A 12,547-nucleotide genomic window follows, 5' to 3' on the forward strand; every position below is an offset into this window, starting at 1 on the left:
GAGGAATACTGTCCTCAGTCTAGTCGGACAGGCTTGTTTATTTTTAACGATTAAACTCCGTGTGGTTTCTAACATGCTGACGAACCCAGTGACGCTCCAAGAAGGACGTCGAGTAGGACCGGACAGGACCACACACGCTCGCTCACATGCAACCACACGCCATGCAGGTTCTGTAAGGGCGGAATAAACTTCCCCCGTAACAGGCTTCCCTGCCTTCAGAGTCTGCAGGAGCCTGAGGGGAGCAGATACGATCAACAACGGAGAAGGGACGGACCAGAGAGAGGGCCCTGGCCTGTCCGAGCTGTCGTCACGCAGAGGACCAGTTCTTAACAGATCCACTGGAGAAACAGCCATAGCCACGCGGAGGGCTTTGTTCCCCACGAGGACACACACCTGTACAGGTGAGGGAGAAGAAGAGGCCCATCATTTGCAGCTTCCTAACCGCACAGTACCCCAAGGTCGACGGGACTCTGAAGAAGGCCCACGTAACGGGAGCTGTTTCCTCCCACGGAGCAGGCCCCGGCCTGCCCCCATCATGTCACCCAGAGTCTGTGCACCTGCCCTGACAGAAGAAAACATCGCGACTGATGCAGAGACCGCTGGCGGAAAACTTCCTGTAGCAAGGCCCCCAGGAAAACCACACAGATGTGACAAAAATCCTGCTGAAAATGCCCCCAGAGGAATTTCCGGTGGCGGCCAGGACTACATATGACCTTGAGGTATGACCTTGAGACTCTTCCTCCCCAGGCTGAGCGGGTATGACCTTGAGACTCTTCCTCCCCAGGCTGAGCGGTTCTGCGGACCTGCTCCCCGAAGCTGCCTCCCTGGTGGGCCGTGTGGCATGGGAAACGATCGGCATTCACGGCAGAGAACTCCCGGTCTCATTTCTAAGGCGGATAAAATACTCCTTATTTTATGCAATCAAATATGCAAAAAAACGCAAGCTGCAAATGCCTTGGTGGCTTCCACATCACAGCTGACTTCCCACAGACGGCCCCAGACAAGCCTGCCTCTCTGACCTCCGTCCAGGAATGAAGTGCAGAGGAGACACAAAGGACCTATTGTTTCTACTTCAATTCGCCCGCAAAAACATTACACTTTGGCTACCACAAGTGACACTTTAGAAGTCATACATAAAACAATCATTACATTCCAAGGCCGAAGGGGGTCTTTGGATCGTTTGTCCTCTTAGAGATGATTTCCTTAGTCTATGCCATTTAGGGATTTGCTAAGAGGCCACACACCGGCCCCAACACCACCTCCTGCTACCTGATAATGAACTACCCTTAATGTATTCTGGCCGACCTGCCAGTGACATAGTCACGATCTCCTACTTTGTTTCAGATAAGGGCACGGGAAAATGAGCAGCCGGATATACTGACATCTACGACAAAGGCTGAGCAGCCATGGGCCGTCCCGGCTCCCTGCCCCAAACCACAGGACACGGGTGGGCTGCGGGAGGCTGGTTCCCGCCGTGGCGGGGAGGTCAGTCCTGGCCGGCGGCAGAGCTCGCGAGATTGGCAGGCCAGGCACCAAGTGGGATCCCTGCTGCCAGGACAAGTCTGGGGAATTCCCGGGTGTGGGGTCTTGCCGATCCTGTGAGTTCGGGGCACGTGATGGAGGGAGGAGCATGTGGTGGGGGTAGAAACAGGCCTCTGGGAAGAGTCAGGAAACCGGGGACGTCATCGTCTCTGCTCTGCTGCTCACCGACCACACAAACCCTCATGGTGCATCGCCATCCTCCGTGGACCGACGGCCTCGCCTCCACCGTGGCTGGGAGGGCCGGCCTCCAGGATCCCCCCTGCTCCTCGGACCCACCTGAGCAGGTGCAACTCTGCTCCTGTGACAGGCCTCCTGCTCCGGCTGCTGCCATGGCAACAGAATGTCTTCCCGGAGGTGAGAAATGGGTCCCGACGTGAGAGGAGTGGAGGACAAACATGCCTCCCTGAGAAAACCCTGCTACCACAGCCCCCAATTCAGAGCACACGATGTGCCCGCGCCCAGGGGCCCCGTTCTGTCCATTAGAGCATGTACGGCAGGTCCTGTGTTACGAAGCAGTTCTACCTCCCCAGGTCCTGTCCCTCCTGGTCCTGATTTACACTCCCTAATCCATTCACACAGTAACTTAGCCACCGTCTACAGGTTCCCACAACGTTCTAAGCACTGTTCTAGACTCGGAATTACGAGCAACAGAGGCGCCACGCACAGAGCACCCACTGATAACCCAAACCCTCTTTCTCTGGCTAATGCACCTGCCTTGGAAGATCCCATCCAGAAAGAAAAAGATCAAGTACAAGGTATAAAATGACAAAGGATCTGTTCAGAGAAACTTTAGGGAAATCGAGGGGAATCCCCTTCTTACCAATATTAGGCTGTGGTTTTAATTTCTTTGATCTACTTCAACGAGAAAATTAAGTAAAATCTGTGGCTTCCAATTATGTGGAGCGCATTTCTTTTTTTTTCTTTTAAAAATTTTTTTTTTATTTTTGAGAGAGAGAGAGAGAGAGAGCGAATTGGGGAGAGGCAGAGATAGAGGGAGACGCAGAATCTGAAGCAGCCTCCAGGTTCTGAGCTGTCAGCACAGAACCCAATGTGGGGCTTGAACCTACAAACCGTTGAGATCATGACCTGAGCCCAAGTCAGACGCTTAGCCGACAGAGCCACCTGGGCACCCCGGAGCACATTTCTCACTGCACGGATATTCAAGAATATTTCAAGATATTTCAAAAATATTTCAAAAGTTCAAGAATATTTGGATTTAGTCTTTGCTTTCTGTCCAGAAGCTGGACGGGGAAGGTAAGAGGGCACAGGGTCCCTGAAAACACAGCAGGAGGCAGGTGGGAGTGCTCTGGGAGGCTGAAGGGCTGCGGGAGAGGGAGGCAGGAGCTGCGGGCGGTTCCAGAGACAGAGAACTGGCAGGAAGACACTGGGGCCCACTGATGGGTCTCAAATCACCAGGAGGCATCGGTGGCCCCCGCCCCAGGTCCTGGTAGGTACACACGCAGCCCAGGACCAAGGCACATGCCAGAGGAATCACGCAGGCCCTGCACAACGGGGAAAGGTATACACGCTTAACAAATGGAGTCATTCCCGCCCAGCTCAGCAAACTGAGATCTGATTCCAGTTTCAGCCTCTCCCAGGAACATGACCTTTTAAAAGTCCTTCCGAAATGTCCCGATCAGCCACGGGGAGGCCATCCACGGGATCAAAACCCTGCTGTTCTTTCCCCCTGCAAAGACCTGGCCTGAAACAAGCCTTCCTTTTCTTCCCCCGGTGGCTCCTTGACCCGCCGTCCTTCCCACGAACACCTGCCCCTGTGCGGCTGCTGGGACATCCGCTGGCTGCATGCCGTGCTGCCCGGTTCAGGGATCGCTCTTCACATTTACTTGGTTGGGTTTTGTTTTTCTAACGCTACGCACACACTCGCCATTTTCAAATGAGGATCCACGTCGCTGGGGTGGAGAAAACGTGAGCCGCAAGGGTCCTTCGGCTCATACCTGCTGCAACCGAGGGCGGAGACCTGCACCAGGTCACCAACCGGAGGGGTCCCCGCAGCGCCCAGCCCGAACGCTGTTCCAGTCACCGGGAATGATACCGCTGAGCAGATGCACAGACCAGGCGGCCTGCCCTCCGGGAGCTTACAGTCCACGGGGGAACGGAGAATGCGTCCATAAGGTCAGCGGGTACAACGCACAGCATGTTAGTTAATACCGTGAGTCCTGTGGGGGGGGCATTAACTAGGGACGGGAAGGGGGTGCAGAGACCCTGTGCAGGGGTGCAGGGTGCTCCTTACACCAGCGGGTGAAGGGGGGGGCCTGCCGGGGAGTGACTGCAACAATCCAGGTCAGAGGTCGGTGCCTGTCCTGCAGGGGGGGCACAATGACAAACAGGACTGATGACAAGCGGTCACATTCTGGACAGACTCTGCAAGAAAAGCTGCTGGAAGGCTCACAGTCGGGTGTGGGTGTGAGAGGGGGCGGCGGGCAGCCCCAGGCCTCTGACCTAGCAGACAGGACAGGGCAAGGAGCTGCCACAGGAAGCCGGGGAGGGCAGGTGTGGCGCCTTCCGGGGCCGCAGGCTGCAGGAAAATCAGCGAGACCCCTGAGCCCACCCGCTCCTCTCCCGAGAGGCAGGCACAGTGCTCTGTTAGCAGCACAGAAGGCAGGCGCGGGCCTTTCTACAGCAGGCTCCGTGTGCAGCCAAGGTCCAGGCTTTTTCCTCAGATGGCCTTCAAACGGAATACTTTTTTTACATTTTTAAAGATTATAAAATGACCTAGTCGCAAGCACACAAAGACACGTAAGCCAGCAAAACTCAAATACTCACTATCTGGCCCTTTGCAGAAAAGTCTGCCGACCCTGCTTGTAGAGGCTGGCATCTCGGCTTCCGTGCAGGGGGCCAAGCAAGGATTCCTGAACAAGACTGTGGGAAGTCCTGCTGGAAACCCCCCACTGCGAGCAGGTCCCCGGTCAAGACCACGGGAGGACCGCAGGGGCCTGAGTCTCAAACATGCCCCTTAACACGTGCACCTGCTCCACACGTGACATGGTGGGTGCTCGTGACAGGGGCATGCAGCCTCTCAAGGACATGTTGCCATTTCCGCGCCTGGGCGCTCCCGCCACTGAGACCCACAGGCTCCCAGGATGTGTTCTAGAAGGAGGACCCAGGCCAGAGGGTGCAGCCCACACAGCCTTAGTTAGCTCTGAGGACACTTCTCAGAGGGAATGCGAACAGGAGCCTTCCACGCGCTTCTGCTCTCGGGGGCCAGGAGCCCGCACGGAGGGCCCCGCGGACAAACTCTGCAGCACCCCCCGGGAGTCCACCCACGTTCAGTCTCCTCGTCTCGCGATCTGGAAGCCGTAGCAGGTGACGCCTGCCAACCGCAAGCAGCACCCACTGACCTGGGGCACGCCGCACACGTGACAGATCTTTCCTGTGCCATCTCCAAACGGGTCTCCACCTCGGGGTATCGTCGGAGTTCACTTCTAACTGCTCGTAAACTGCAACCCGCTGTGCACTGAGTTGCGCAGCACCCACGACGTTCTGGGACACGGGGCCTCAACCATCTTCTCGGTGTAAAAACGGTCTGAGAATCATGAAAGGGGCCCATTCTTTAAGTTTATTTATTTTGAGAGAGAGTGAGAGACTGCCAGCAGGGCAGGGGAGGCAGAGAGAGAGAGAGAGAGAGAGGGAATCCCAAGCAGGCTCTGCACTGTCAGCACAGAGCCCGACGTGGGGCTCAAACCCATAAACCCTGAGATCATGACCTGAGCCAAAATCAAGAGTCTGACTCAACCAACTGAGCCACCAGGTCCCTACCTATAAAGGGCCCACTTTGTTTTGAGACTACAAGTGAGACAAGCCTGAAGAATCACATGTCACTCCAGCAGGACCATCACTGGGACAAAAACGTCACTAACCTTTGTTTTCCAAAGCACAGTGGTCTACAGCCTATTTACATCCCCCACTAGCTTTCAGTCCTCTGATCACCCACATAAAAACACGGGTACCCCCTAACCCCAAGTACCCCCTAACCGCTGCACCTCCAACCGCCTGCACCCCTAACCACTTGCACCCACAACCGTCCACACCTGTAACCCCAAGCACCCCCAACTACCTGCGCCCCTAACTGCCCACACCCCCACCGCTCAAACCCCTAACCGACCGCACCCCTAACCGCCTACACCCCTAACCGTCGGCCTTTCTAACCCCAAGTACCCCCTAACTGCCCGCACCCCTAACCATCTGCACCCCCTAAATGCTGGCACCCGTCACTCCCTGTCACCTTCCCCTCTCACCCACCCCAGCCATTCTCTGACACACACTATGTGCACATCTTGGTCTGTTTGCCTTCTTCCCCCTGAAGAGAGTAAGCTCCATGACGAGGGTGAGTATTACCATTTGACAGTTGAAAATCCTACTCAAAGAGAAATCCTGCCATACATTATCCTGTTCTCTCCTATACTGCCTCGCTAACTGGGTAGAAAAAAGTACTCACATCGATGGGACGATGCCTGTTTCACTGCGGTGGAGACAATTCCTTTCCCTAGCCGCCGAGCAGCCAAGCAAACAAACTGCCCCCTGCACTGATAAAATAGGGGAGGTTCAAGACACGGATTTTCCCATCGAATCACACTGAATGGCGTCTCGTGATGCTCTTAGGATTAGCTGCCCTGTGCTTCAGCGTCAGTGTCCCCACTTCTACTCTGCAATTCATCAATCCGCCCTACCGAGGCAGGAAGTCCGTTTAATTATCTTCCCTTAACCCATGAAGAAGTGAGGCTGAAGAAGACGAACAATTGGCCCAAAGTCCAGGGTGACGAGTAGTAATTCCAGGATTCTAACCCGAGGCTTGCGAAGCCCACGTTCCCTTCCGGCACCAGAGTCCCCGGCCGCAGCAGGTTCCCAATGCTTGCACCACCCCACCAGACCCCCATCTGCCCCATCAGCACACAAAGGGGTGACGTGACCGCCCATCCCGTGTCCCACCTGCTAGAAAACAGAAGAGGCTCCCCTCTGAGGAAATACACCTCTGACGTTTTTAGCTTCTTGCACCTGAGAAGAGTATTTGTCATCACAGAGACCCCTCCGGTTGTTAAATGAGGCATCTGGCTTGATGATGGTAATGATAAGACCACTCGGCTGGCTACAATGCAGGAATCCATCCAGCACTCAACCCCTCAGTCTTCCCACAAGGCCAAGGCCAAAGACTGTAAAAGCTAATACTCGGGGAGGCAGGATATCTCTCATTTTAATCGGAGTCTCCTAAGTCTCCATGAGGAAGGCTGGCCCTCGCTAAGTCCTCACACAGGACCACGAGGAGATCAGGAAGGGTGTGCCCACTACAGCTCCGTCCCACAGTCAGACAATTCCCAACACGACTTGCATATCCACACCCCAGGCTCAGCCCCCCACCCACTATTCTAGAATTCACGTTGATGCAAGGCCATTCCAATCTCCCCCTCTCCTGGGCCTGGCCAAAGAGACCCCAAGTACAGATGAGTTCACCAGACGGACAGACGAAGAGTCACGAAAGGGAATGGGACATGTGATCTCACGACAGGGACAAGTGATCATGGCGGTGCTGGGAACCCCTGCACGCCCCACCTGCTCCCCACGCCTCGCCCATCCCCACACTTCATCCTTCGGCTGGAGGATGCTGGGAGCTCTATTAAATATGAAAACAAACCACAAGACTTACTCAAAATCAGCTCTGACATGGTGGCCTGGATCCACGGTGTAGGAGCACAGCTGTAAGTTTAAGAGTATTCCAGGAGAGAAGAAAAGCCCCGGACGAACGAGGCCGGTGCTCTGACGGCAGAACCTGTTCACTGTTTCCTGAACGTGAAGCTTTGTTCCAAGCCCACCCCTGAGGGATTCGAACATAATCAAATAAACTGATGCAACCTTTCCTGAAAGGGAAACACAGACGCAAACTTCAAATTAATCCCAGGAAAACACCAGCAACAAGCTGGGAGCAGGCTTCCAGGAGGAAGCATTCCTGCTGGGAATTCCCATAATAACACGTGTCTGTAAATCGTATTTACTTCCAGCCCAGGGTTAGAACCTGGGTCCCCCCCCCAACCAGGGCCGGTGCCCCTGTGTGTGAAGCCCTCAGCTGTGGAGAACACACAGGGCGGCCTCAGAAGGACGGAGTCGTGAAAGACCTAAATGAAAGACAGGAAGCCATCAAAATCCTCGAGGAGAAAGCACGCAAAAACCTCTTTGATCTTGGCCGCAGCAACTTCTTACTCAACACGTCTCCAGAGGCAAGGGAAACAAAAGCAGAAATGAACTACTGGGACCTCATCAAAATAAAAAGCTTCTGCACAGCGAAGGAAACAATCAGCAAAACGAAAAGGCAACTGACAGAATGGGAGAAGATATTTGCAAATGACACATCAGATGAAGGGTTAGTATCCAAAATCTATAAAGAACTTATCAAACTCAACACCCAAAACACAAATAATCCAGTGAAGAAATGGACAAAAGATATGAATAGACACTTCTCCAAAGAAGACATCCAGATGGCCAACCGACACATGAAAAAATCCTCCACATCACTCTCGTCAGGGAAATACAAATCAAAACCACAATGAGGTACCACCTTACACTTGTCAGAATGGCTAACAACTCAGGCAACAACAGATGTAGGCAAGGATGCGGAGAAAGAGGATCTCTTTTGTGTTGTTGGTGGGAATGCAAGCTGGTGCAGCCACTCTGGAAAATAGTATGGAGGTTCCTCAAAAAACTAAAAATAGAACTACCCTACGACCCAGCAATTGCACTACTAGGCATTTATCCACGGGATACAGGTGTGCTGTTTTGAAGGGACACATGCATCCCCATGGCTATAGCAGCACTATCAGCAATAGCCAAAGTATGGAAAGAGACCAAATGTCCATCGATGGATGAATGGATAAAGAAGATGTGGTATATATTTACAAGGGAGTACTACTCGGCAATCAAGAAGAATGGAATCTTGCCATTTGCAACTACGTGGATGGAACTGGAGGGTATTATGCTAAGTGCAATTAGTCAGTCAGAGAAAGACAAAAATCCTATGACTTCACTCATATGAGGACTTTAAAAGACAAAACAGATGAACATAAGGGAAGGGAAACAAAAAGAATATAAAAACAGGGAGGGGGACAAAACAGAAGAGACTCAGAAATAAGGAGAACAAACTGAGGGTTACTGGAGGGATTGTGGGAAGGGGGATGGGCTAAATGGGTAACGGCCATTAAGGAATCTACTCCTGAAATCATTACTTCACTATATGCTAACTAACTTGGATGTAAATTTAAAAAAAAAAAAATAAGAAGGACCAAGTCGTTGAAGCGATAATGGGTCTACAGGGACCACGTTCTCCTACGGACGTAAAACTCTTGGGTCACTTGAGAATCATCAGTATAGAGTTATGGGACCAAAACTAATACAACCGACTCTGTGCAACCCATGTTGTCCTCATTCACAAGTCCTCAGACACGCCAACAGCTGTGGACGGATTTCCTGGTGTTCCAGAAGGACAAAGGTCCAAGTTCTGCAGGGCTGTGTGAGACCAGGTCTCCGCTCCTGGGCCGCTCACCTGTGCGAAGACGAAGGGAGGAGCTGGGGTGCCTTCTCTGGGCTCCCCGCCGGCCTTGTGCCCACAACAAAGTGACCTCGGCAGGTCTCCCCTGCCTGCAGACAGCCAGGGTCCCCCCCGGTGTCAGGCCTCATAAGCCAACTCATCACCCTCTCCCCACACACGCTTCTCAGCATCCTTCCGGACTTTCCTCTTCTCCCCGGCACTTATCTGTCTTGTTCAACCTCCTTCGATTCTGTCCCCACTCCAGGATGTGCTCTCCTTGAGGGCAGCAATTTTCATCTGCTTGGCTCTCTCCCGCGTCCAAAGAACTCACACGGCACTGGCATGGCGGAGAAAGTCCATAAAAGCAGGTCCACACCATGTGACGCTCCGAAACTCCTTTCCGGGGTAACCGTGTTGAAAGAATTACCTCTTCTATTATCTTAGAAGCGTCCTTCGTAACAGGGAGGATTTTTATGCCCGTGGAATAGCAACTACCTGGGAGAATGTTCTACATGACACCTGGTATAATGTGCTACATGGGGAGTATCCGCAGAGTGGAAGGCTCGATGACTACTAGCAATTAGGTGTGATCTGCTCTACAGGGAAATAAAAACACTCGTTTGGGCCCAATAAATTTACGTGAAAATTGCCCAAGGAACCATGTCATCACCCATGCTTTGGTGTGAACTCGTGTAGAAAACGTGCCAGGTGTCTCTTCCTGGGAACGCAGGCGCTGGCTTCTGGGCTCGGGTCTGCCTTTTGGCCAGCTCCGTGACCGTGACATCTGTCAAGTGCTCTGCACCCTGATTACACACGTAGGAAATGATGGGGTTGATTTTCCACTTGTAAAAATCAGCTGCACGTTTTCTTTTTTTTTTTTTAGTTTTTTTTTTTTTTAACCTTTTATTTATTTTTGAGACAGAGAGAGACAGAGCATGAACGGGGAAGGGGCAGAGAGAGAGGAAGACACAGAATCCGAAGCAGGCTCCAGGCTCTGAGCCATCAGCCCAGAGCCCGACGCGGGGCTCGAACTCACAGACCGCAAGATCGTGACCTGAGCTGAAGTCGGACGCTTAACCGACTGAGCCACCCAGGCGCCCCATCAGCTGCACGTTTTCTAAATGATAATAATTTGGTTCGAGTCAAGGAGAAACCCATCAACGTGACTAACGGCAAGAAGCGATGACAGGCCTTAACAGGCATCAGGCGAGATTTACCCACGACCTTCAAGGCATTTCAATTCTTTGATCACGAAGCCCCATTTCTAGGAATTTGTCCATAGAAGAAAAAAATCCGGGGCATGAAAATGTTCATTACAGTATTTCTCACAATGTTATAAAAGCTGAAGGGCATAAACGTAATTTTTTAAAAGACTATCAAACCAGTAAAAGCAGGAGAATGGAAAAGGGTGGGCTTACACGCTGAAGTTCAAAATGATACAGCACGTGGAAAGAGTTTTTTCTCAAAATCTACAAACCTTTACCTACATTTACCCACTGACCCAGATATCCCACTTCTACGCACGTGACCATTGACTGAAGAGAGTCCCGGTGGTCCTGTTCAAAATGCCAAAAGATTAAAAACAATTCGAGTTAGACACTGGTTAAATAAACCGTGGAACGTCCACACTGTGGATACCACACCACCGCAGACAGAGCAGAAAAGCCTTCTACGCATTACAATGGAAAGATGTGCAAAAGACATTAAGTGAAAAGAGCAAAGTATATGCAGTGGTACATGTTATATACCAAACGTTGCATAATCTTCATGCATACTCCCATTTCTTCTTGTTTGCATAAAGAGGCAGTAGATAAATACCCTATATTCTAATTTTTTTAATGTTTATTTATTTTTGAGAGAGAGAGAGACAGTGTGTGAGTTGGGGAGGGGCAGAGAGAGAGGGAGTCACAGAATCCGAAGCAGGCTGCAGGCTCTGAGCCATCAGCACAGAGCCCCATGCGGGACTCAAAGCCACCAACTGTGAGATCATGACCTGGGCCCAAGTCGGACGCTTAACTGACTGAGCCACCCAGGCACCCTGATCCTAGTTAAAACAGTCTTCTAACAGGATGGAGAGGCTTGAGGGTGGAGAAGAGAGAGGCAGAGAACTTCCCGATATTTACAATTAAATTAATTTGCCTGTGAATGCTATGGGTAGCTCTATTTTGAAATTACAAAGATTTTAATGAAACGAACTTAAACTTCATAATCACAGTAGTTTAGGATAAGTAAAGGGTCTCTTTTCTGATCCTTCAATCAAGAAGGTCGTGTCTATTCATTCTACACACCTGCTTGCCTACTTAAAGTTGGGAAATGTCTGTCAGTATATACAAATTGAGAGAAAAGTTCCAAATGATATTTAGTAGCATTTTTTCTTCTCGGAGCTAGCTCCGAGTTCCAAAAATGTCAGTGGATATCTGCTCTCCTACGTGTCTCTTCCGAATTTAAAATCTGACATTTATTTCATCGTCAAAAGACTCAACATCCTCTGATCAGCTGCCTGTCAGCGTTGAGATTTCAGACAAGTGCCTGTCAGCTCAGGGAGTAAGGCTTTCGCAGTTCCAGGCTTTGGGGGAGAGTTTTTGGTTTTCCCACAAGGCAGAAAAAAAAAAAAGCCACGTTCATTCGAGCAGGAATTCAGAAATAATAATAGTAGCTCATGTTTATCGAGATCTCCTCGGCCACCAGCCACCTGCTCGCAGGACGGCTTGGGGAGGTGGGGGCCGGTGTCCCGCATCTGGTGGAGGACCCCAGGCACAGGGAGCCCCGCGACGGAGATGGGGTCCAGTCCCGTTCTCCCACCCACAGGCTCTCCCATCAGAAGTGACACGGGACTGTGCGAAGCCGCGACACTCCTGGCCACGTGCAGAAGCACGCGCCAGTCACTTTCTTGTCTTCAGGATGGTCTCGTGCACGCACTACACTCCCGGAGAACAGGTGTACGAAGCTCCCCCCCCCCCCCCCGCCCCCAGGTCAGGAGGTGGTAAACGAGTGAGCTACGATCCAGGGACGAGCACAAACCACGGCCCCTACACGACGGAGTCCAGAATTGTGACCCCGTCCTCACTTCTGCGGCCCTCCTCCCGCTGCCGCCCTAAAGCCCAGTACAGGTGCCGAGCGTCGGTCGGCAAATTGTGTCCGTAGAGGGTCAGACAGTATTTTGGGTTCCGCGGGCCACGGAGTCTCTCTAGCAACGACCGGACTCTAGTACCGCAGCACCCAGGCAGCCAGAAACCATTCCTGATCCGCCGTGGTCCCTGGTGCGGGGCCCCTTTGGGGAAGATCCTGCTCCCACCATTCCAATCTCTCCCCTTCTCCACACACGGGTAACTAACAGACTTAGTTAATTCGGTAACTAATTAACACCGTTAACTCATGTTAACAAGGGTTCCCCCCCCCCCTCTAAAATTTCACTTCCTCTCCAAAATGCCTGAGCCTGCTGTGAAGACAGGTCACGGCCTCATCCTCTGAGCC

General features: G+C 52.1%; 1 protein-coding gene across 12 annotated transcripts in view; it reads right to left on the bottom strand.

Annotated features, from left to right (window-relative positions):
• RNF144A (ring finger protein 144A) overlaps nucleotides 1-12,547 on the bottom strand; it is a 364,341-nt gene that overhangs the window by 297,300 nt on the left and 54,494 nt on the right. Inside the window, exon 1 of one of the 12 annotated variants that reach the window (XM_019452794.2) lies at nucleotides 7,202-7,225. The exons of the other annotated variants lie outside the window; for them this stretch is intronic. Within the exon in view, the coding sequence (XP_019308339.1) occupies nucleotides 7,202-7,220 (19 nt within the window). The 5' untranslated portion in view covers nucleotides 7,221-7,225. Of the gene's footprint in view, nucleotides 1-7,201; nucleotides 7,226-12,547 lie in introns of those variants that run through there. 12 annotated transcript variants of the gene reach the window in all.

This window comes from Panthera pardus, unplaced genomic scaffold (genome assembly GCF_024362965.1).
Source record: "Panthera pardus isolate Hobbes unplaced genomic scaffold, ASM2436296v1 HiC_scaffold_26, whole genome shotgun sequence".
Lineage (NCBI taxonomy): Eukaryota > Metazoa > Chordata > Mammalia > Carnivora > Felidae > Panthera > Panthera pardus.